Source organism: Aspergillus lentulus (assembly GCF_001445615.1).
Source record: "Aspergillus lentulus DNA, contig: Alt08, strain: IFM 54703, whole genome shotgun sequence".
Lineage (NCBI taxonomy): Eukaryota > Fungi > Ascomycota > Eurotiomycetes > Eurotiales > Aspergillaceae > Aspergillus > Aspergillus lentulus.
Genome location: NW_028322118.1, coordinates 3,512,281 through 3,536,729, shown reverse-complemented (window position 1 = coordinate 3,536,729; position 24,449 = coordinate 3,512,281). Strand labels below are relative to the sequence as shown.

General features: G+C 48.8%; 7 protein-coding genes across 7 annotated transcripts; 3 read left to right on the top strand and 4 right to left on the bottom strand.

Moving 5' to 3' along the window:
- Positions 1–365: 365 nt before the first annotated feature.
- On the top strand, positions 366–1,289 carry ALT_4361 (type 1 glutamine amidotransferase; the record flags this gene model as incomplete). Its single annotated transcript, XM_033564539.2, has 1 exon — positions 366–1,289. One exon carries the CDS (start codon positions 366–368, stop codon positions 1,287–1,289), a length of 924 nt encoding a protein of 307 aa, XP_033420430.2.
- Positions 1,290–2,233: 944 nt separating this feature from the next.
- On the bottom strand, positions 2,234–3,490 carry ALT_4360 (uncharacterized protein; the record flags this gene model as incomplete). The annotated part of the gene is made up of 2 exons (XM_089599732.1): positions 2,234–2,470; positions 2,537–3,490. The coding sequence occupies 2 exons, from the start codon at positions 3,488–3,490 to the stop codon at positions 2,234–2,236; spliced, it is 1,191 nt and encodes a 396-aa protein (XP_089456070.1).
- A 1,658-nt stretch (positions 3,491–5,148) lies between these two features.
- On the bottom strand, positions 5,149–5,691 carry ALT_4359 (uncharacterized protein; the record flags this gene model as incomplete). Its single annotated transcript, XM_033564540.1, has 3 exons — positions 5,149–5,364; positions 5,464–5,601; positions 5,674–5,691. The coding sequence occupies 3 exons, from the start codon at positions 5,689–5,691 to the stop codon at positions 5,149–5,151; spliced, it is 372 nt and encodes a 123-aa protein (XP_033420431.1).
- A 3,363-nt stretch (positions 5,692–9,054) lies between these two features.
- Positions 9,055–10,319, top strand: ALT_4358 (lactonase family protein; the record flags this gene model as incomplete). Its single annotated transcript, XM_089599731.1, has 2 exons — positions 9,055–9,443; positions 9,491–10,319. 2 exons carry the CDS (start codon positions 9,055–9,057, stop codon positions 10,317–10,319), a joined length of 1,218 nt encoding a protein of 405 aa, XP_089456069.1.
- Positions 10,320–10,908: 589 nt separating this feature from the next.
- On the bottom strand, positions 10,909–12,787 carry rfeD (uncharacterized protein; the record flags this gene model as incomplete). The annotated part of the gene is made up of 5 exons (XM_089599730.1): positions 10,909–11,592; positions 11,652–12,059; positions 12,108–12,253; positions 12,319–12,487; positions 12,665–12,787. The coding sequence occupies 5 exons, from the start codon at positions 12,785–12,787 to the stop codon at positions 10,909–10,911; spliced, it is 1,530 nt and encodes a 509-aa protein (XP_089456068.1).
- A 4,541-nt stretch (positions 12,788–17,328) lies between these two features.
- ALT_4356 (FAD-dependent oxidoreductase) lies at positions 17,329–18,746 on the top strand (the record flags this gene model as incomplete). The annotated part of the gene is made up of 3 exons (XM_089599729.1): positions 17,329–18,009; positions 18,059–18,265; positions 18,312–18,746. 3 exons carry the CDS (start codon positions 17,329–17,331, stop codon positions 18,744–18,746), a joined length of 1,323 nt encoding a protein of 440 aa, XP_089456067.1.
- A 1,191-nt stretch (positions 18,747–19,937) lies between these two features.
- ALT_4355 (uncharacterized protein) lies at positions 19,938–21,786 on the bottom strand (the record flags this gene model as incomplete). Its single annotated transcript, XM_033561180.2, has 5 exons — positions 19,938–21,142; positions 21,202–21,287; positions 21,342–21,493; positions 21,546–21,603; positions 21,656–21,786. The coding sequence occupies 5 exons, from the start codon at positions 21,784–21,786 to the stop codon at positions 19,938–19,940; spliced, it is 1,632 nt and encodes a 543-aa protein (XP_033417071.2).
- Between the last annotated feature and the right edge of the window lie 2,663 nt (positions 21,787–24,449).

The following is a 24,449-nucleotide window of genomic DNA, read 5'->3' as shown; positions in this document are numbered from 1 at the left end:
GTTATTATAAACTATTGCCATTTTAAAGTTAGCGGCCATTGTATACTTCCAAGATGATGTATACAGTGTTTCACTACTCTACACTGTGTATATACATTTCCATCAGCTATATAGATCTAGCGAGCTACAATAACCTACTATATATTCACCACTATATTCATACCTGACAATCATAACATCTCTCTATGCCAATCCCACGACCAACAAGTTTCCAAACAACAACAGGAAAACCGCTCCTAATTCGGTAACTGGATCCGAGAACTATCACCACATCACCAGGTGCAGCACACCTCTTATCCCAACAACTCCTCATAAAACATTGGATACACTCATGACTCAACCGCAAAGAAAAGAAGCAGAGAAAAATGCACATACACATCGCCATCCTCGACCTCGACGTCCCCGTCCCAACCGTCTACGCCACCCGAGGCCTCTACAGCTCCCAATTCACCCATCTCCTCGTCTCCGCCGCAGCACGTCTCTCTCAGTCGCAATCCTTGTCCCCGGGTAAAGAAATAACAATAAGTACCTCCTCTTACGATGTCGTCGGGGGTATCTTCCCCTCGCCACACCTCCTAAGAGAGAGGGGTGGTATAGACGGCATCCTCCTAACCGGCTCCTCCACCTCAGTCTACCATGCAGACAAACACCCCTGGATCTCCTCTCTGCAGGCTTTCCTGACCGAGGTATATGTGAATCACCCACACATCAAACTCTTCGGCTCGTGTTTCGGGCATCAGATGCTCGCGCGGACGCTCGTGCCGGGGTGCGCGGTTGAGGCTTGTCCGGGGGGTTATGAGATTGGTGTGCATGCTATTGCACTAGAAGAGAACTTCGTGAAGAGGTTTGGGTTTTCTTTACTACCGTCATTGCCAGAGGCACAGGGAACAGGGAAGAAGGAGATGAAGCTACAATTTATCCATGGGGATTGGGTTGTATGTGAGGCAGGGCTACCAGATGACTGGGTGAATGTGGGCTCGACGCCGCGGTGTCCTATCCAGGGGTTGTACCGTCGTGGCCGGGTGTTGACCTTTCAAGGGCACTTTGAGTTTGATGTTTTTGTGAACAGGGAGACATGCCTGGAGTTTGGGACGAGGTGGGGGTGGGATGCGGAAGTGGTAGAGGGGTATGTAAGGGCGATTGAGGCGGGTAATGGAAAGGATGATGCGGAGGTGGCGGCGGCGATGGTGGTTTGGTTCTTTGCGGGGGAGGATATGAAGGCAGCTTGTTTTGGTCAAAATGAGGTGAAGATGATGGAGGGAGGGCTGTTGACGCCTCCGTTGGAGTAGCTGTCCCGTCCCGGTTTTGAGGTTTAAACACAGCAACACCCAGAACTGAAGTAGCAGTGCCTGCGCTAGCTGGGTTGCACTTGGTCTTCGACTAACGCGGATTCCTCGTACATGAAGTTGACTCTCGTAGATCTATCTCTGTTGCCTGCTTTTTGTTAGCACATGTCCTGTTGGCCGTACTTGATATAGCGTGTTTGGTTCTCGAGAGAAGTCAAAGTCCTCGAAGTATAGCATCAAAATCTCTCGATAGATACTAGCAGTGTGCGAGATTTAAAGAACTGAGGATAAGAGTGTGGTCAGAGTGTTCAATGAGTTGATAACTAGCAGGTTAGAATTGAGACATAAAAGCATAACAGTAATTTAATGGACCGCAAAATCCCATGAGCTGCATATTAGTCCACATCGCTGGGATCTTGAGTCAAAAACAAACTGAACAATTTTTACCAGTTCCGGCCATTGTCCTCTCCCTCAGTACCTTTGTCCTTCGCATCCAATCCCAAGTTACATCATCTGTCAATGTGCCCCAAGTGTCCTGTTGTACTGTAGCGAACGTAGTATCGTGTCCGACGTGATTCTAGAAGGCAAGCTTAACAGAGTCTAATAGATAAGAAGTTAGTAATCCACAGAGCAACACAAGCCGTTTGCGAGATAGAGTAGCTTACCAGGAACCTCATTGATGCTCATGACCATTGCCTTTCCAGCGGCCTACTATGTACTTGACTGGGAAGAGGGCTCTTGACTTGACGAAATCACCATACTTATTGAATCGTTCCCTGGGGTCTCCCATGACTGCATCCAATCTGTATGAGCATAACGCTGACCAGTACTTCGGGCATCCTTGAACGTAACTAGCCAATGTTGTGTTGGGTTGCTCCCCGTGTGAAGAATAAGAATCAACTTTCCATCGTCGAAATTAAGTGTCTGCCTGGGCATAGGGAAAAACACTACTCCCTGTAGTCCTCGTCATCTTCATCACTATTCCTCGGGCATGCAAAATTAAGCGCGCAGTCAACACTGAGTTCGTGTATCCCCCGAGTCAATCGTTTCACAAAGTGCTTGGGGTCTGGGATGAGCTTCCGAGATGCATCAAAGTTCGAAAAGCTGCCACGACAGTCTGGGTGAATCACATCACCGATGTAGAGAGGAGGTAGCTCTCCAATTACGTGTCCAGGAAACACGCGCTATAATTGGTTATCGATGTCAGCTGCGTCCACAGCTACAGCACTGTGGTTATATGAGGGACTTACGACTCTTTGTCCCCGTCTTTGAGGTTCGAAACCCGCCAGTTGCCAATACTCAAGTTCAGCAGTGATTGGACCGACCCAATCACTGGGTTGCACATGGCGTTCTATCTGAGCGCGGATCCCTCCTACATGAGGTTGTCTCTCGTAAATCTTCGTAGCCTGACTCTCTTGTTGGGCACATGCTTCCGTAGGCCTTTCTAAGATATCAGCATGTTTGGCTCTTCCGAGAGAATTTCCAAAGTCCTCCAGAAGCCTAGCCGCACGATCTCTGAAGGCACCGCTCTTTTGCTGCATTGCAAGTGCTTGTTTATCCTCTTTGATGTTTGCCAATACAACGAGCTGTACTTGCCCGTCGCTGTGTAGTAACCATTGTCGCATATCTCGGATGAGGTCGTCATATGTCTCCGAGAAAGCTGCCTCAAAAATAACAGTGCGAAATCCCCTAGAGGTTCCTGGGTCCGTTACGACATATGCTTGATCGGGGATCTTGACACATGACTGTGGTTTTTTGCCGTAGCCTTCTATCTTGCCATAGAGACGAACTGGGCCAGAGTTCATCGCAACATTTTCCCATTCTTCTGGAGTGAAAATCTCTCTCGCCAGTTGACCATAAACACAGGATGCAAATTCAGAGAGGCTTTCATGGGCCGGTCTCATGCTTTTAACAACCAAGGTATCCCCCTCGAAGTAGTATTTTGCCCTGGCCTCGTCAAGAAGCCGGGTTAGCTCCTTGGAAGATGTCAGCCCGTGACCAAGTTGAAGCTTTAGGTTGTCCTCCTCGGGCGCTGTAAGAAATGCCTTGATCCTTTTGATGGCTCGGCTCAGCTCCTCCTGCTTGTCCGTTCTCGACAAGGGTTTGTGGTTTTGATTGTCAGGTTCGTCTCTCTTGTCGGGACTTGGTGGGAGTGAACGTGCCCCTGATCTCGAAGCTCGAGAAACCGTAGTGATTGTAGACATGTTTGGGGGCGATGACATGAGGAAGCACGAAATGGACTTGTAGGAAACGGATACAGAAGATATTAGCAGTGTGCGAAGGCGGAAGGACCGATGAGGATGAGAGTCTGGTAAGAGCGCTGGATGGACTATTGAAAATTTGAACATAGGATCATAGTGACGAAAGAAAAGAAAGAAGGAGAACCGCAACAGTAGTTCAGCGGAAACAAAACTGCAAAATCTCATAAGTCGCAACAGTGGTTCAACGGCCAGGATCTTGAAGTCAACGACAAAACTGACAATCTACCACTCCCCGCTCGTATTCTCTCCCTTGGCACCTTCTTCCTTCGCATCCCAATCCCCAGTTGTATCGTCTGCCGAAATTTCCCAAGTGTCCTGTGGTATCTGGCTTTCATCCATCTGCTCTGGCGCTCCGGTCCAAGCGGTCGAAGGTGAATCGGCGTCCTGTGGTACTGTAGTAATCGTAGAATCGTTTCCAGCGTCCTATTGTAGCGTAGCAAATGTAGAATTGTCTCCAACATCTGACTCTAGGAAGGCAAGCTTGACTGAGTCTAACAAAGAACAAAGAAGTTAGTAATCCACAGAGCCAACACAAGCCGTTTACGACGTAGAGTAGCTTACCAGGAACCTCATCAACGCTCATGATCATTGCCTTTCCAGCGTCCTACCATGTACTTGACCGGCTAGAGGGCTCTTGACTTGACGAATTCACCATACTTATTGAATGGTTCCCGGGGGTCTTCCAGGACTGCATGCAGTCCGCATGGGCATAACACTGACCAGTACTCAGTCATCCTTAAATGAGCCACGTTGCAACGGTGATCATCAAGAAAGCCGAGATCCCCGAGTTTGCTCGCATCAGATATGAGAGACCGTGTCCATTCAGGCCCAAGGCTGCGCCACTGCGTAAGAGGAAACACAAAACAACAGACATTTCTACCCCCGGAGGCGGGGCACCCAGACCCTATATCACTATTAGCCATGAACTGGGAAGGCCAAAAGGACGGAAACTTGCCCATAGAAGAGGCGTAAAAAGGCCGTGACCGCTCCAAAGGGCGTAGCGAGGCTACCGGCCGGGAGCCCGTGTAGAAATGGAAGACGGCGTGGGAGAGGAGCAGGAGCCGGGGGTGCCCCGCGAGGCAGCGGAGCGCCATCTTCGCGGACCCGAGCCTATATTGTGAAATTAAATATGATGGCCTTCGCTTCTCTTCCCTGCATGGAATCTATCGTTTCAACTAAAGGCTGACTCGCCTCGGGTATCTGAGATCTCATCTTTCTCATCTTGCAAAGCGTCCTTCTGTAAAGGTTGCGTTGAGCTGAATAAGGCGTGCTTCGCCTTTGTAACCTCCATACAGATGGCTGGCCAGAAGCAAGGCCAACACACCTTCGATATGAGCAGCATTGTACCTTGACAGCCTTGACTGCTCAATCACGCACGCAGATTTCTTTAGACTGAGCACAAAATGCCCAGTATCAAAGGCTGCGTGACCAGGTTGAAAGACATCCCGTATCATCTTGTCCCAACCAGGGTTAACCCTGAGAGGGGTGGTTACAGGGTGAGAGTATATTTCACCCTTGTATATCCGCTTGTTCAAAAACTGTGCAAATGTTGGCCTGAAACGGCGTTGCTCCGTCAATTTTACGACGGATGGCTCGCCGAGTCAGCCGGTGACAAGGGATGTCTCCATCTGGTAGCTGAACCCGTTCCACCCCCGTTGTTCTTTCGCTGTGAGAACCGTAGGTTGGAGTTGCCATGTCGTGGCAGCAATTTTAGTAGAAATTTTGCACTTTGTCAAAGGGATCCAACCATTAACTTCGAGCTCCTTAGGGTCCTCATCTCGGATGAGGAGCACCGCTTTCGCCTCTGATCCAGAATGCTGGGAAGAGACGTTAAATGTCAGGCTGTTGTTTGTCGTAGGATCTCGCTGTGTCTAGCAATGTACTGACAGACATGCTTAAAAGCGATGACCGCGCACTTTCTCCTCTGGTTCCCATTCACTCAGGGGCTCCTCCGTCATGCGTTGCATGCCATCGAGGGTCGGCGAAATGCCTACCGCGGTTCCCTTCAATGTGGAGACGTCTTCATGGGCGATCAGGCCCAGGGAGAGAGCCTTCTGCTCTCCCGATGGATAGTTGCCAATCAGGGTACGCGCCTCTCATTCGGCTGCTTCGATCTCGTGGAGTACTTGGTACTCGAGAGACATTGCGGGAGGCCATAGCACACGGGTTATAACCTGCTGTACCGATATTTTTTGCAATTCGCAGCATAAGTAGCTGACCTCCAATCGATACTGACACAGTCGTCAGTACCAGGTCGACGGTTGGGCTTGCTAGGAAGAGCGGTGGTTGCTAAGAGATCATACTATAGTGCCTCTGCGACATCGTTACAGCGTCCACTTACAGCATCCACTAACGGGCACTCACATCGATCAAAGCAGCAAGAAAATGGCAACGATGAGGATGGGTTTCCAACTCCTCTACGAGATTGCGCGGTAACAGCGGTCTCGACTGCTTTGCTAATGGCAGCCGCCAAAGAAGATAAAGAAAGTCCCATTGCTGCTTGGGCTTTCTCGTGGGACTCAGAGGGTACCCTCACCAAACGTCTCGATATCGGCAGAATAGCCGAAGCGTACATATTCCGCTCCAGAGTAAAAAAAGGGTAGAAGCAAGGAAACCCAGTACCGCAGGGCTAGAAAGGTGTCTGGTGATGAACGCCTTGGTCTAGCATCGCATATCCATAATCATAGTGGTATAATATTTTAACAATATGTAAGAGAGAAAGAATTGAGCTCTGTCAGTGGTATATGAGCAAGATAGATTGAGTTAGTAGGAGGAAGGGAAGCAGGAAGTAAGAGGCAGATGAAGCTATTTATTCACAATGAAGCTTTGGTTACTCTCTCAGTCTGAATGTAGTGAATGCATCCTTATTAGAGAAGTGAATGCTTAAGTCTATCACGGAAGTCTTCAAGCAATGTGAGGAAGGAAGAAAGGATAGGTATGAAGAGAAAAAAGTAAACTAATGGGTTATTTATAGGTTATATATTCCAATGCTACTTCATTTTACACAGGAAAGATATCTAGACCTAGCTTAGTGAGTTAGATAATTGAGTAAGAAGATATAAGTCTTCATTTCAATGAGTTCAAGCTATTCACAGCTTACCAAACAATAGGGATGAATGCCTTCATTTAATAAGCTTGTTCTTAGAACTAGGTACTGGATCATATCAACTGCTGCTATCCGTTAGCTGAGAACTTGAGATAAATGGCTTTAATCAAAACTGAGAGTGTATAGTTAACCTCAAGTCCCGGCTACTGGCCACTGTTCCGGCGAAGCTGGCATGCCCTAAGTAGACCCAAATTCGCAGTGTATCTTCTCCAGCCGTTTGTCGTGACCAGGAAACAAGTCTCTCGAGAAGCCTGAACTGTCCTTACCTTAGCTACCTGCCTACCCTACCCGTTACTAAGTAGGTACAGCCTTGGCACCAGGGTAGTTAGAACTAATAAAATCAGTCATCTTCCCACTCACACTTCCCGACTTTCTGTCCCCCCACAATGGATTCTACATGGTCATCATCTACTATCTCTTTCTGCTGCTGCTCTTTGGATACTTTATGGTCTTTTACTTTTTAAATATGACTTCTATCCCATTTTCTTCTTCCGCGCCATCTCTAGACCCAGCTTCAATAAATGAACTGGTGGACGAGATTGACGACGACTCATTCTATCATCACCCATCCTGGCCCCAGCGATGGTCGCACCCAGAATTTACTGGGTACTATTTGGATAATTGGATAAAAGCACCATGGTCCAAACAGGAAAGACGTTGGACCACACGCTTTCTAATTCCCTCAATGCGTTCGAAGTTCCCATGGGGCTATATGATTTATCGAACAGTCTACACTGCTGAGTCAGATGAACTGTGGCCTATCGCCATGGATAAACTTGCTCAAATCATGAACGATTCAATTGAGTCAGAACTCGATGCAGACACGGACTCTGATTCAACCGCAGAACGACTAGTGAAGGAATCACATAAGGACGTTATCTTCTCCGACAAGAGGTTCTGGGATGGGGCTAGTATCGAACAGGTTCGCCAACATTTTGCCGAGTATCTCCATGCTAGTAAAGGTCGCGGCTCTGGTCGGTTTGAGGGATGTCTTATCATTGATGAACGATCACTCAAATCTATTATTGCTAGTCCTACCACCCCTCAAAGGCATGGCAAATCTTATGGCTTTGTTGGTATGATCGATGGGCGATATCCTGAGACGCGGTATGATCTACAATACACTGGCTTTATGCGGGTTGAAATTCCTTACTTATGGCCTCTCTATGCGGAGTTGACTAGTAAGTACATGTCGGAACTATGTCCCTCTGTGCCTAAGGGCTTGATCCCTGTTTATGATGGTGCAACTGGGAAAGCACATGACGAAGAGGGAAATGTCCATCTAATTGTGATGCATCGGGGCGGTTGGCTGTTTTGACGATTTTGTTTCTTTCGCATAAGCTTTGGAACTGCTGTAATAACCGCAATGATATACAGAAATGTATAAGAATAATCATACAACATCAACAAATTGTCAGTATAAATACCTGGCTCATAACCAAGATGATGATGCTCTGTTGCATGATATGCAGCTAATCTTCAGAAACCTACAGCTCAGAATGCTGTTCCTATTAGTGGGAGCCTGTTCCAGAGTAGAAAACAGGCTCCATATACACTATCAGAAATAGTGAATGATGATACTGTAGACTCTACACCTTGGAAGAATGCGGATACCTAATATAATTGTAGCGACTTGGGAGAACCTGCCACTATTATATATGTCTATAAATAAAGGGATATTAAATTATAGATCTACAAGGCTACACCCTGGCCTTATTATGTTTGTCTACTTATCTGCTGTATGTGATGAGTATATAAAAGTGCCCAATAACTGTAACTCGCAGAATTAGCCCTAGAATAAACTAGGTATAGCCTGCCTGAAATATTTAAGGCACCAACGCGCAACGCGGAGAGACCACACTTTGAATCCAAAGACCATGCACAACTATGGTCTTTCTGCAGTCACCAACACTTACTCTGTAGTCCTTCATGATGCCAAGCCCCAAAGGATACATACTTTACCTGAACAGGAACGCTATTTGCGTCCAAGATATGGAGATTCTCCGGGGTCCGGACCCTGTGAGGATAAACCATTTCTGGTGCGGGGAATAGGGTAAGACACTTTCAATGGCTGCCACTGTACATCATCAACATGAGACATCTACCAAACAAAAGCACCAGTAGGATCTAATGATTCGATTAAACTCAATTCAAATCCTTCTGTATCCCACGTTCTTGGCATCCCACACACTACATAGTCATAGTCCAAAACATGAAGAAACATGCAGATCCATGCCGACTACCGCTCCCCACGCCAGCCACCTGCGAAGCTCCGCCATCCTGCATAATGTTACCTTCGCGCCTTCATTTCCGTCCAGGATTCTCCCGCGGTCCCGAGTATAAAATTCGTAACCACCCCGTAAATTGAGAACTTTCGACCCTTCATACTCCACTGGACAAAATGCTAGGCTATCTCCCCCTGTTCGCGTCGCTGGCTTCCGCCTCGACCCTCTATGCCACACACTACAGTGGCTCTGTTTACACCCTCTCCCTCACCCATCGCAATGGCAAGTACGATCTGTCTCTCGCATCGGACATGACAACCTGCGGCGGCATGCCGAGCTGGTTGACCCTGGACTGCGATACAAGCACCCTCTACTGCACAGGGCGCACACTCTACTGCTCCGACGAGACAGGCGACGCGACGACCAATGGCACTCTGACTTCTTACGCCGTCGGCAAAAATGGATCGCTCACGCAGCTCGCAAAGGTGGTGGACGTTGGCGGTGGCGTCCACAGCGTCGTGTATGAAGGCGACGAGGGTGCAAAGTACATCGCCATTGCGCACTAGTAAGTCAAATCCCACAATAATGCGTGATATGTCTGACAGAGAGAAGCTCCGGTTCGGCGGTATCGACCTTTGCCCTCCCCATCGAAAACGGCGACGAGCCCCTGCAGATCCTGCGGTACCAAACACCACCAGGCCCCCTTCCGCAGCAGGACTCCTCCCACCCACACCAGATCATCCTCGATCCCACAGGCTCGTTCATCCTCGTCCCTGACCTAGGCACTGATCAGGTTCGCGTATACGCCATCGACAAGCAATCGGGCCAACTAAACACCTGCCCCAGTCTGAACTACACCCCCGGCAGTGGACCGCGACACGGTCTCTTCTGGTCTTCTCACCACTCGCATCGCAATGGTCTGCGCATCCAGAACAAGGCCGCCAAAACCGCGCCACAGACAATGCTGTACACGGTCAGTGAATTGAGCCGCCACTTTCACGCTTTCGCCGTCTCGTACCTCCCCACTGGCTGTCTCGGCTTCCGCGAGACTCAGGACTTCGTGCCATATCCGGGCGGGAAAATCCCCGACGGCGCCTCGCTGGCCGAGCTGCAGCAAGTCGGATCAAACCTGTATGCCTCGATCCGCAGCGACCATGCCTTCTCCGGCAATGATTCATTGGCCACCCTCTCCCGCTCTCAAAACGGCACCGTGACCTTCGAGGAACTCACCTCCTCCTATGGTCTGGTTCCCCGTACCTTTGTCATCAACAAGGCCGGAACTCTGGTCGCTATCGGAGACCAGTCCTCTTCCAACGTTGCCATTGTCTCCCGGGATCCAGCGAGTGGAAAGCTGGGTGACCTGGTCGCCAACATTCAGGTCGGAGAGCCCGGAAAGCCTGGGACTTCAACAGGCCTGAGCAGCGTCATCTGGGCAGAGTAATTTGGATTTTGTCGTATCTCAATATCTTGCTGGATTCACAATGTGAAGCGACAGCATAGACGCACGCCAAATGAAATCTTCATGCATTGCTGCCAAAAGACTAATAAGATGCAATTCTGAACCAAACCCGTCCAAACCAATATAACCTGTGTATCTTAATCCAAAGAAAAAAAAAAAAAAAAAAAAAAAAAAAAGACAAAATCCAAAATGCCCCCGTCATATATCCGTCCAACATAATCATGAAATAAATGACAAAAGCCCAGCTTTTTGATTCATCCACGTTTTCAACATTCATAAAATCGAGTCTCATCAACCATATGTTGCCAGTACATACCACAAGAGTAGCGGATTGATTGATGGGAGTATCTCGTTGGCAGGTCATACCTTGCCAAATGTCATGTATAGCCAAGGCATTGAACCCATGAACCCATTTACAGTTGATAACGCCCTGTGTCTGCACATTTCAGTCATGTCGCGCGTGATTCCAATGACCATGATCCCAAAACATTAATCGTTATCCATTAGACAGAGTGAAGTTGCGGCCAAACGAGTGTAATCGTCCGAGTCGGACGGGAGCGGGCCTTTTACTTCACCTGATTTCGATTTGGAATGCTTTCCATTTGCCCCCGACAGTCCGACACCGTGGACATCCACGCGGGCTCGGGTAGCTGGTAGGGCCGTACCCCGCGCTGTTGCTGGTCACTGCGCTGCCTGGACTGGAGGTCACGTTCTTGAACGAGACGGGGGGGCTGCTAACGAACATTCCCACACAGTCCCGGCATACGCCGCAGATGCATTCAGTGCACGCATAACATTCGTTCAGGGGCCATGGCCGCTTGCAGCTCGCGCAGTATATTTGAATTTCCTTGTTTCGGAATGACGCGGGGGTCGGGTTCGAGAACCGGTGGTGCTGACGCTGCGACGCAGAAGGCGGGAACAGATTCAGAACTGGACTGGTGTCTGAATTCGCAGAGGTGCCCATGTTTCTTCCGAAACTGTAATTCTTACCCGATGTGGTGGACGCCGAATCAATAGAGGATTCAATAGAGGGGAAAGGCTCGAGATCACCATCCCGACTGCGAGTCTCAAAAGGCGGCGGAGTGAGGGATTTGTGTAAAGGCGATGCCGCGTAAGAGTGCGGCGGGAATGGGCGATGCGATGCAGGCGGGGGCAGACTTCCAGACTGAAAAGCAGGTGGCAACGACGAACGATTCTGAGCGGGAGCCGACGTTATGTTAGAAATCAGAGGGGGAATGGTCGGTGAACGACCAATCTAATCCAGTCAGCCATGAGCTACGTCCGTGATGAACAGCCAAAAAGTGCACGACTCACATCCGAGTTTTGCTCATCATCTGCTTCAGTGGCCGAGGTGGCCGCTTCAATCAGGTCCTCCCACCGCTTGCCTTGCGCCCAAGCCGCCGTTTGGGGCTCAGCCGAAAGTGCCTTGCGATCCCCTAGGCTAGGACGTCGTCCATATTCTTTCGATCTTGTCCGGTCGTGCTTTAGCTTGCGAGAGATAGACGACTTGCGTGGACGAGGCAGCTTGTCTCGTCGCTGGATAGGAGGTAGTGTCGATGAGCGACCGGGGGGAGAGTGGTTGAGAATCGAAGGAAGAAGTTCTCGTGGACGAGGCGACGAAAATGGAGGTAGCGAGTCTTGCTTGAAGTGGTCTCGCAGGGATGGCAGTTCAATCGATGATCGCATGCGGTCTCGACCAATGTCGTTATCCGAGTGAACCTCCTGTGACTTGTCAGCCAAAATCATTCTATCTTCAAGTGCTATCCCTACCATATCAGTATCCCAATCCGACGCTAAACGGTGATGGTGCAATTGAGCCAATGCGACAGCGGCTGTTGCAGCTGCAGGATGAGCTTCATCGATACCACGGGGGGTTGCAGGCGAGCTGGCATCCGCAACGTAAATATCTCGGTCTGCTGTGGCTCAGAGTCAGAGCTGGCGCTCTTTGGATCTAGCTGGTCAAACAACTGAATGAACCCACCATTATGTCTTCGAGATGGAGCTTGGTTCGGAGGGGATATATGAGCACGCTGGTCCGGAGGCGTGGTGACCATCAAGAGAAAGCTTTCTTCGGTAGCCGGGAGCTTCGGAATGTAGTGGTTGGGATGGGCTCGTCGGATATGCTCCTGCATGGAGCGATACCGTTTCTCCTAAACACATAATGTCAGACATTAGTCCTACAGTCATTGCTTTTGACTAAATATTCTCTCTCGAATTGTTGTTGAAGGAGCTTGATAACCGCTGAAAGTGGGGCTCCAGACTGATAGCTAGACGGGCGGGGGAATAAGGAGTAGGGGTAATCGAAGAGACCACCAAGGAGAACTCACACCCAGGCATCTTTTGCGGCAATTGGAGCCATCATTATTCTTCAATGGACAGACAACCTCATTATTGGCGTCAGTGACAGAGAAGGAGCTGGTCAGGGACGCTCGGGGCGGCATTGTCTGCATGAAACCGTGATGGCGGCGGGGTTGGAGGGAGATGCAAGCCAGCCAGCAAGCAAGCAAGCAAGCCGTTCGATGTCAATCAGTCAATCAAGCAACGCAAAAAGGTCCAAGCTAAAAGAGTTGAACGTCGCAATACATGCTCCGGTAAAGGCTGACAATTTTTAGAATGGATTCTAGGTAAAAATACCCATGCGACTGATTGAGCGGATGCCAAAGAATCGAAAGTGGAAAGGAAATTGAGGCAAAAGATTGAAAGTGTGGTAAATGAATACGTGAGCAGGTGATATGGAAGAACAATGAACCACGACTAGCTAACTTGTAAGTACTCAAATAGGATAGCTAGCAAATAAGAATAGTAATAGGAGCTCTGTCGTGGTCGGTATATAGATAGCAGTTAAGAGCAGCGGTAGATGGTGGTAAATGTGGTTAGTCCGGGAAGATAAGTATAATCGAAAGGGAAGGTAAGGGGGGTCAGCAAGAGTAGGAAAAGTATGGATAAAGCTGCAAGGTATCGTAAATGAAATACACAACCAGACAGGTCCGGTACAGATGGAGAATGTCAATAGCAGGCAGAATATCGGCGGGTTGTTCCAGAGGTCAAGAGGAGACGAAAGAAAGCCGGTAGAGCTGCGGAGGGGAAAAGGGTGGGTGGAATGGAACGAAAAAAACTGGATAAATCCTTAGGTTTTTAGGTAGTATAATTGTGGAAGTGTAATGATGATGATTGGGGGCCGAAGAAGCCCGGAAGAGGCACCGTGTGGGCTTCAAGCTCAAGGTTGAGAGCAATATACTAACGATGATAATAATGTCCCTCTCTATCGCTCGTGCAGATAATGATGATAGTGACGATGTTGATGATAATCGATAACGATAACAGATGTGTAGTCTTCAGGTAGATTGGGGAACCTCAGGAATCTTTCTTGAGATGAATCCGGTGGCACGGTGTCCAGTCTAATGGTCCAAGGATGGCAAATCGTTCCGTGGGACCTCGAGATCACTACACAGGCCATTCCCTACCTTATGATCCGATATGGTTATCATTGTGAGGGCAGACATTTTACACAAGGTAGTATCAAAAGAGGTAGCTACAAACTACTACTGTTGCACTTGCAGCAGTTCCTTCTTTATGCCGGAGCTGACCAGCTCGTCCACTTGTAGGGACTGTAATTTTGGGGGGAGGAGAGGGAAAAAAAAAAAAAAAAAAAAAAAAAAAAAAAAAAAAAGAAATCACTAGTGTAGAAAGTAAATTGTATCCAAGTGTCACACAAATGACAGCCAATGGCATTCAATCGATCAGGCAAGCTAATGCTCAGGCGAGTTCGAGGGTCAAGGAAGGCCTCTCCGTGATGCCGAAGTAAATGGTGCCTATCGATAAGGGAAACGTGGGACAGCGCGATACCCGCATCGCAGACATGGATGTCCTCATTACACAACAGCATTTTTCGGCTGAACCGAAAGACTTAAGGGGATCAGAATTTTCAGACCGATATCAGCTTGAGAGGAATTCACAAGTATGAAGATATATGCCGATTTCTATCGTCAGCCAGAATGTACCCCTTACAGCAGGTGGCATTACTGTCAGTGAAGTGTCCAGTGACCATCCAGATGGATAAGGCATTACCGTACTGTATGGTAAACAAAGGAGGGGCTCTGGCAGATTCTGTATTCGACTCCAACTCAGGTTTGTTTACGGAAAGTTTAAGGTTTCTCTTTTCTCCTTTTTTGCTAACACTTCAGGTACCTTTATCAAGATGAACATCTGAATAAAATATGTTTAAATGAAGTGCCTAATGCTGTACTGTCTTGACTGATTCGTCAGTCTGTCGGGGCTGTTGGAAGGTTGAGGTCAAAGAGCTGGTATTACCAATACGTGTACTGCCGCAAACCATCCAGTCGAATGACCAGTACTTCGGGAAACCTGGTGGAACCCCGCCCCTCTTGAGATTTGGGAACAGCTGCGCAGCACAAATTTCAGCTGGGCCTTGACCTTTCAGAAGAGCTGATGTCTATAGTGAGATCGACTCCCTCTTCTTTTATGCCCCAAGATTATCGAAGATGCCCATTTATCCGGAGATCAGGTGCAAGAACACAATGAATGGAACGCTATATGAGTAGGCCTCATGCGACCTCTCTAAGATTGTTGTTGCGTTTCTAAGCACCACCTCCTTTGGGACTCCATAAGTGCATAGCTCTCCCCAGCTCCGGGTGGGAGCTTTCATTCCAGAGCTCCAGCTCCAGTCCAGCTGCCTCTAATCTTACCTTAGTAAGCCTCTATTTGAGCAGCTAAACCTTACCGGGCTAGTCGATGGCAAAAATTCCATCTTAGTGCTACTCCACTCCAGTCTTTATTCTGTTCCAAGGTGGGGCATCGGCCTTCTCGACGCAGGCGAAGTGAGATACAGAAAATTAAATACAGAAAATTTTTGGCAGTACAGTGGCAACTGGAAGCAAAAATTGAGCATGCGGGCTGATTCCATATTTAAGGAACAAAGACTAGGAAAAACATGCGATTAAAAAAAAGGGGCTTCTCACCCTGTATGGCTGAGTTTGAGCGAACCTCCGAAGCAACTCGCTCCTCCGGTGGCTGGGGTGGACTGGAGAGGGGCGTCGATGCCCAATTCGTCCTTGAGAGAAATTCCAGTTGCCGTATGTTCCCGTTGATTCTTTGGTCCTACGTACTCCGTAGGCTATGGGTTTACTTTTCGGTAGTTTACGAATTACGACGAATGGAGTACTTCGCTTAGGGAACCAGGCTTGTTCACGGTTCTAATATTAATTTAGAATAACGTGTGCAGATTCTAGTTTCAATCAGGTGCATATGTACCCCTCACAGCAAGGGTATTTTGTATTGTTCTTAGTCTCAGCCAACTACCTACATAGCTGAGGACTGGAGGTACCTTACCTACTCAATACTGTGGTGCACAATAAAAGTTGAGGTAGGCTGATATCTACCTCCAAGTTAGGAAACCAGGTAAGCGACCATATTTCAAGAAATTCTTAATAGAAGGTAAGGGAACAGATGTGATATAGTCTACAGGATATATCTGATACCAGCCGTGTGGAATCACCAGGACCAGGACGAAGATGGGCCGGTTATCCGATACCTAGCAATACTGCCGCAGAGCAAAGGCAGGTGACACAGTTATGCAGCTTGAAGCTCTTTCTAGCTTGCCTACCTAGCTTGTCGGTCTCAAATTCTATCCCCCAACTCTCAACAATACGTGAGCAGATGATCTCTGTAAACTCTGTTTAGACTAGACATCGCTCTTTCAACGTTGAGATTAACCTCTCAGGTTGTTCTTAAGTACTTCGCTCAATCCAACCCCAGCTCCAGGTCCCAGAGTTCTCAACTTCTGACCATGCGTAAAATAATTACTGCGCGACACCTGCCGCCTTTGGCCAGTACTAATTTTCTGGGTACCTCACACTAACATAAGACTGGAACTAGCCCAATTGCCGCTTTTGATGAGATGCAGAAAGACAAAGTATTGTCATTGGATCACATTTGTTTTCTGAGGATGGCCGGAGTTTACCCAATCTTGCAGCTTTCCGGTCTGCTTAAGGAGAAAGCCTTAACCAGGTCATGATGATCAAGCAGCAGGACCCAGTCATAGTAACTGAATGGAAGGAAGCTATGGTAGATAGCAGCCTTGAAGCTGTTGAACGTGCTTATAGTTCTCCACAATCCACATGTCTATATCCGCGCACCGCCCCGCTGCAATCTACTTCGCATGAGGTCATCACCGACTTGCGAAGATATTATTTCTCTTAATAGCTGTGTTATTGCGTGGAATCATCTTGATGAGTCGATCTAATAGGCCATATCTACGGAGAAGGCATACAATGTCAAAGGAACGTTTGGCCTCTAGGCTACGAAGTGGATCGGATACGATCCAAGGTCAACGCACAATGGTGCAGTATACATAAAACGGCACAAAACTGACAAACTTCATTTCAACACGACTGAATGGTGTATGATGAAATATCTCGAGTACAGAAGTAGTAACTAATCGGTCAGTGTCATTGTCAGCCATCAGTCTATCAATCTCAACGTGACAATTCCCGAGACCCGAACCCACTTCGGATCTCGCAAATCCCCCGGATCTCTAGATCAGACAAGATATGACAACTGGCCACAATCGACATTCGTCGAAATGATAGTAATGATACTGAAGCTTAAATGTCTTTCCCGCTGGAGTCTGAGTGACAAGCGATGCCGAATAAGTTGCACTTCTCTACGCACTTACCGAGCCCACTGTTCAACGAAAGGAGGATGTCCGATGCCCCATGGGGTGGTGGGTCTCTCTTTATCCGATGGGGCCTGAGGCCTAGCCGATACGCCTCCTCTATATCCGACTCAGCAGTCCACGCAATTCAAAACACCCTTAAAACCGTGAAGGGTCAAGGCTGAATGATCTGCTCATGGTTGACATGGGCTGCCATGCGTGTAGTCACTTCCCTCGGTAGAGCGACATTTCTGACTGATCCTCGCCATCTCACATAATATTTTGATCAGGTGCTCACCATTCGGATAAGACGCGGAAATGACCCTTAAGAAGAACTTCCACGTTGCCGTTGTTGGCGGTGGGATCGCAGGCGTGACTCTGGCCATCGCACTCTACCACCGTCAAATCCCAGTGACGATCTACGAGCAAGCCCCTGCATTCGGCGAGGCAGGCGCAGGCGTCTCCTTCAGCCCCAATGCAGTGGAGGCCATGAAAGTCAGCCACCGGGGCATCTACGAGGCTTTTGAGAGAGTCTGCACTCGGAATCTATGGCCTTCGAAGCAGAAAGTGTGGTTCGACTACCTGGACGGTTACAACAAAGGCACGTCGACCACCGCGAAGAACTCGAGTCGACAGGAAATCGCATTCACCATCTCCAACAGCCTCGGCCAGACCGGCGTCCATCGCGCGCATTTCCTAAACGAGCTGATCAAGTTAATCCCGCGCGAGATCTCGCGGTTCAATAAACGTTTAGAGCATATCGCTGAGCGTGCAGATGGCAAGCTCGTCATGAAGTTTGCGGATGGATCCGAGGATGTGACCGATGTGGTAATCGGCTGCGACGGGATCAAATCCCAGGTGCGGCGCATCATCGTGGGCGATGATCATCCGTCCGCGAACCCGTCGTATACACACAAGTATGCGTATCGGGGTCTGGTACCCATGGAAAAGGCTATTGAGGCTGTTGGGGAGGAACTGGCGTCTAACTCGTGCATGCATGTCCGTGTTCTCATCCTCTATTCTTGTTCATTGATTGACCGGTTTCCAGATGGGACCCGGCGGCCATATATTGACCTTCCCGGTCAACCAAGGCAACACTCTCAACATCGTCGCCTTCCACACCTCGCCCTATGAATGGACCGACTACCCCCGGCTGACTAGGCAGGGTACTCGCGACGAAGCTCTCCGGGACTTTGCAGGCTATGGGCCAAACGTCATCAACCTTTTGAAACTAACCGAGGAGAAGCTCAGCGTGGTATGTTGACCTTACTGGAGCCTCATCGCAGTACTAACTCAGACAGTGGGCAATCTTCGATCTAGGCGACCACCCCGTCCCTACCTTCTATAAAGGCCGCATCTGTATCTCCGGTGACGCCGCACACGCAACATCGCCGCACCACGGTGCTGGAGCCGGGTTCTGCATCGAGGATACCGCCGTGCTGGCTACACTGCTGGAGGACAAACGGGTACAGACTCACAGGGACCTCGAGGCTGTCCTTGCTGCTTACGATGCCAGCCGCCGTGAGCGGTCTCAGTGGCTGGTACAGAGCAGCAGGTTTATCGGGAATAGCTACGAGTGGTTGGCTGTGGGCGTTGGCGACGACTTTAAGAAGATTGAAGAGGCAATCAACTACCGGAATGGTATCATTGCCAACGCAGATATCCCCAAGATGTGCCAGGAGGCGAGGGAGCAGTTGCGCAAGAGGTTGTCCAAGTCGCAGAGGGGGGTCTTATAGTTATAGTCTCACTAACGGTATCATTGCATTGTCGCTTTTGCGTATATACATTGCTGTGCTTATCAGAATATGATTCATGAAGTCATTAGTATATACAATGTGTATAGTTGGATCCCTTTCGGTCGTTTCTTGACTCCCCTATTTCGAGTGAGGCTATAGTACCCCGTCATGCCTTCTCTTTGCGTAAATATCATGTGTAGTTGGATTCCCTTCGGTCCTGCTTGACTTCCTGTTCCACATAAGACTATACGCCTCGTCACGCCTCTCCTCTTTTCGTCTTCCGAGTTTACTTCATGTAGGAGATAGACCTAGTTGGTCCTTCTGTCCCTGACAGAAGCATCGTGGAGAATCGCGCATTATCTGCATCAACAATATCAGTTTCTCATTGCCTTGATAGCCAGTCAAACCAACACCCTACCGGAAACTTACTGTCGCTCCTGGTGTCATCCTCCGACCAAGGCTCATTTTTCACCAGCAGGCTTAGACACAGACGTACTCCCCTCACACGGCGTAACCGACTCAACGACATCCCTCATCCAAAATGAAGCAACCCACGCCCAAACATAGGGGAACGGGTTCAACAGCGCCTCAGCCGGACTATATACGAGACCAGGGTCGTGGGAGAGCATATCGTCAGATCACTATCTGCATTTGCAGTCGCTCAAAATCTCAGAGCTTATAAGAGTGTGCCTATGAGAGAAGAAGCATTTTGACGACCTTCGGGCTCCCTCCGCTGCAGCCCGTTCTTATGGTATCTTGGGTTGGGAAGAGTTGAAACCGTGAACAAACAGTACAAAAGATGTATACAGCAATTGGCGGAGGTGATTGGTGCGCCGAGAAAATGATGATGTCATTCTTTGTGTTTTGACTGTTTGTTTGGTGTTTGGGTTGTTTGATCTGTTTGACTTTTAGCTAAAGATGGTTGTTTTTTCCGATTAGTATGGGAGTCGGGCCTTACTGTTGAGGGCTACTCCACTGCTAATGACAGCAAGAAGATGTGACTGGATTGCTAATTATGGTACGAAGCATCTATGCTCAAAGACATCCTGCATAGTTCCACCAAGATCGTCCAGTATCAATCCTGAAATCAATAACAAATGACAAATGACAGTCGAAAGAAAGCCAGGCTGCTATGCCTGATCCAACCGAATGTGCAGACCAACATAGGTATTATCATGACCAATGAGCACGCTAGAGCATTTCTCTGTATGGCAGGAGACGACCGTCCAGATGACTGAACAGCGCGTATGCAATGGCGCGATGATCCTCGTCCGAGACAGTGGTGTAGAGTTCGGCAAATGTGCTGAACTTGAGCTTCAGAATGAATCCTCTGTTCTGCTCACCCAGACGATGAATGAAATCAAGCACGGGTTGAGCGTGCAACACACCAATGCCGACCAAGTGGAGGTAGCGGAGCTTGGGGGCAACGATGTAGTCCCAGATTTCGTCGAGGACCGGAGTCACGTACAGACCCAGCCAGGTGAGGTCGGGGAAGCAGGAGGTAAGAGTTCTGATGTCGGGCAACGTGAGCTGGGACGACATTCTCCGGAGATTAAGCTTGCGCAACTTTTTCAAGGGGAAGAGGCACCACATGAATAGACTCTTGTCGCTCGTCATCTCTGTGTTCAATGTGAGCTCCTGCAAGTTTCGCTGACGTGAGATTCCGCGGTAGAAGGCGTCGATGATCTTGGGATTATCCTCGTAATTCTGCTGGACGATGAGAACTTCCAAGGAGGCGATGCCGTGCTTGAGGGCATTCGCTAGCATCAAGAGTTCGTCGTGGTAGAGCCAAGTCTCGATTCGACGCAAGTTTCGGCAAGCACCGAGCCACTTTCCGAACGGTTGAGCTAGCTCAGCGCGTTTCTCGTAACCGAGGAAAAAGTGGATAGCTTCAAGGGACTGCAGGGGGTTCGATTTCATGAGTTCGACCACCAGCTCCGACCGGAACTTGGGCAATCTCAACACACGCATGGATTGGGAATGAGCAATCAGGCCTCTCACCATGGAAGGCTTGAAATGGGAATCACGAGAGATCTCGAACCGTTCCAAGGTATTGCGCCGCAGGGCCATGAGGAAATCTCCAGCTGACGTATCTTCCTCTTCTGTCTCACTGTCGGAATCATCATAAGCGAACCTGGCACTACTGATGGTTGATTCCATCCATTCCCACACCATCAGGTTCTTGAACCGGGGACAATGGCGTGCGATGCTGCGTGCATTGTCCACGTGCAGATGCTTTCCCATATTGTACCACAGAGTCTCAAGACGGATCAGACGTGGAGCCCACCAGTCGATGACGGACGAAGAAACTCCAAGATAACGATCTCTTTCCTCCTCGTTATCCCAGGTCTCAGGACAGCTGTCACAGACCAACCTGGTGATTCCAGAGTTTACACCTAAAATGACTTGGGTCGATCAGCACCTCATGTCATGTCGACTGCCATCAAACACTTACCCCAACCGACGGCAGCACAGATGTTGCAATAATTTTCAAGACAAATGATTTTGAGGTCGAACGCGAAGCGACCATACCGCAACTTGCTACCCCAATATTAGCAGCAATCGCTTGAGCAAGACCGAGCATAAGCCACTTACTCGGCAAAGTCTTTATCCAGATGAATCAAAAGCGCAAGATCGCATAAGTCGAGCGTGTGAAGGAATTCGGCATAGGGGAGATAAGTCTCGAAGGTGAAAGCAGACACGATCAAAGTCCACCAAAACCTGGCCCACTTAAGTGGTCTTATGGACTATGTCTCCGTCAGCATACGACTCAGCTATCCTGCTACTGTGCGTTCTTACAATCCTGGAGTGTTCGTATGCAGACGCTCTGTGGACACCCGGGAAGAGGGCCTCAGCACTATCCCTGTTAGCAACCGCCGGTAATCTCCTGTCTCGATGCAAACACCTACCGGTACAGAGCACGGAGAGCCGATCTGGACCACTGGCGATTGACAAGCGCACACTGCAACAGGGTATAGAAGTCTTCAGGGTCGACATGGGACATGATCATGTCAACGACCTCAGAGGGAAAGTAAACCATCTTGACGATCTCTTATACCTTTTCTTGTCTCAGGGGGAAGAGCGTCTGATGTCGATATCCAAGTGGCTAGAAGACGAAAGGCAGAACCATCCAAGAAGTAAGGTAGTGGTGTTGTATTTCAGCTGTGTTTGTCTTTGGTCTCTTTCTTTGCAGGGAAAAGAATTTTGAATAAAGCAGGATACATTTCTCTTGATCGTGTGCCCTTTCACTGCGTCGATTAGTCGTCGTAGGGTCAGGGCTGGGCGATTAGTCGTCGGATGATGGTGCATTCTGAGGTGCGCGCCGGAAGATTCTGTATAGCTTTCTCTTCATCATTTGGGTTGGAGGTACACTATCATTCACAGATGCTCTATCACTAAGAATCCTTTTGAGCCTACACGGTACATTATACAGAGTGTGAGCGGACAAAGGATGAGATATTATTGTACGTCCTTCAGCGTACCTGATTCGGCTGCCTGCGCCATGATGAAGGCAGTCATGATAGAACCAGCAATGTAGACTAATGATACCCGGCAAGGATACAGTGTACCTATTACACCTAGTGATTTTCAGTCGAAATAGAGACGTCCTATCTGAGCTGTCGTTGCGATCATATGGCTGAAGGAACCATAAGCTAGGCCGATCAAATCATATATTTGATGGACAAACGGCAGTCCGACAGCCGGATATGACTAGAGCCTCCCATTCCTTCGTATCTCATCTTGTGATCCACGTCAGGATACATGTATTTCTTTCTTTGAAGAGTCTCGTCCGCGTGGACGACGCTTACAGCGTTACCACCTCGGCTTTAACTACTCCAGCATCATTACAAATGGCCTGATCGATAACACGGTGACCATCTTCGGTTCCGATCCCCGTTCTGTTGTCTAAAGATGGTACATCTGTAGAATTATCTGCGGTTTGCGGATGATATATACTGGACCAGGGGCGTCAAACCTTTGGGGACCTGGTTGCGAGGGACTTGCGCTTGGTCGTGTGGCGGCCGTAAGAAGCTTGTCTTTCAGTTGCGATGTTCTTTGTTGATCAGTCTAGTGTATCCTATGTGCGCTTCTATTCCAGTAACGGTTTATGTGGATTCTTGCGATGTCATGGTGGGGTTGATTACTTTCTCCGCAGCTGAGGAATACGGTCATTACGGATCTTGGGTCTTTTGGGCAAAGCATCCGTGTGATTGATCTAGTGTAGGGCACTAGATCTCTGGCAGGCTGGAAAAGGAACTGAGGAAGCATGGATGGTCCTACGATTCGGTGATATGTGTCGTCGCGTTTAGATTAGGTTCGTCCTTCAGACTTGCTGCCCGTTGGAGTTCCTATATCAATGGCTTCTTCAAGTTCGAACACTGTGCTCGTAGTTGAGATCAATCAGAGATATCAGAGAGTACGACGTCCCATTGTTGACTGAATCGCACCAAGAAGCAACTGTTCAGCATAGCCAGCTCTGTTGTTATCAGATGGAGCCAGACACCTTCTGCATTGTCTTGTAGTGATCCTGTCTCCTCAAGCTCCTGACAACGACTCCTCCTTAGCAGCAGTCTGCGCCTCTTCTTCACAAATGTATCTCCGGCGTCGTTGTGGCGACATCATACAATGAGCCATATGCAGCTCCCTTATCTCTGGAGAGATCGAAAGCGCCCTATCATGTGTTGATGATTGTCCGTCCGAGCTCCAGCATCTCCTTACATAGAGACGCATGCATCTCGCTTATCTCTGCACTCCTCGGCACCTTATCATGAGGCTGCATGACAAGTTGTCCGAGTTCCAGAAGCCTTCTTTCCCACTCATCTAATCCTCTTTCATTATTTTCGATCTCGGGCACGATAGTCGCGACAAGAGATTCCCTTTCCCATGCACTCAAGGACTCAAATAGGCGATGAATAGGCAGCAGACAGACGAGTATCATCATTATAACCCAGATGATTAGATGATTAATAGCAGTAAGTGCTGTTCATTCAACAGAGTTGGTGTGTCCATTGTGTGTTAAGGTGTGGGACGTCAGTGGTAGAATTCTCGTCGTAGTCACAGATGAGAAGCGAGCTCTATAGCTGTCTGACGTGGAATCAAAAAAAAGAACAGAGGGCATATAGAGAAAGACTTAGCGTAAAGCATCACCAAGATATCAATATTCACACACCTACCTCGTTGCCAGGTCCGAATCTTCAGTTCAGCGTTGGAGTTGACAAGTCCTACGCACCTTCTGCAGGCCAACGACCTGATGCAACGAAAGTAGTCGCTAATGCCTGTTTGTGTCTTGCAAACGATGCCTTAACCCCCAGGCATCTGCCCATTCACTTCCCTTTTAGGCTACCAACTTCGCAACAGATGACTCTCCATTATATCATACTGTCAACCAACCCGGACCGGTGGTGCAGCGGGCTAAACTGCAGTAGCGCAACTGCACTGCTGGTCTGGGTTCGAGACGGGCCCTGCCCGTTGCCCGTTGACGAATATTCTTGCCTTTACGAATATTCTTAGACGGGCAGGGCCTGGGCGGCTCAGAGAGGGGGTGGAGTACTCCCCCCTCTCTGATCCGTTTTGCTTCTCTTTTTCTTTGTTGCTATTTTTGTTTATTGTTTGCAGATTTTACTGTCTATTACTTGGAGTTGCATGTTATATCTGTTTAAGTGGTCTGGCTGAGAGGCTGGTCGGATTGCCTTAGTTATACTC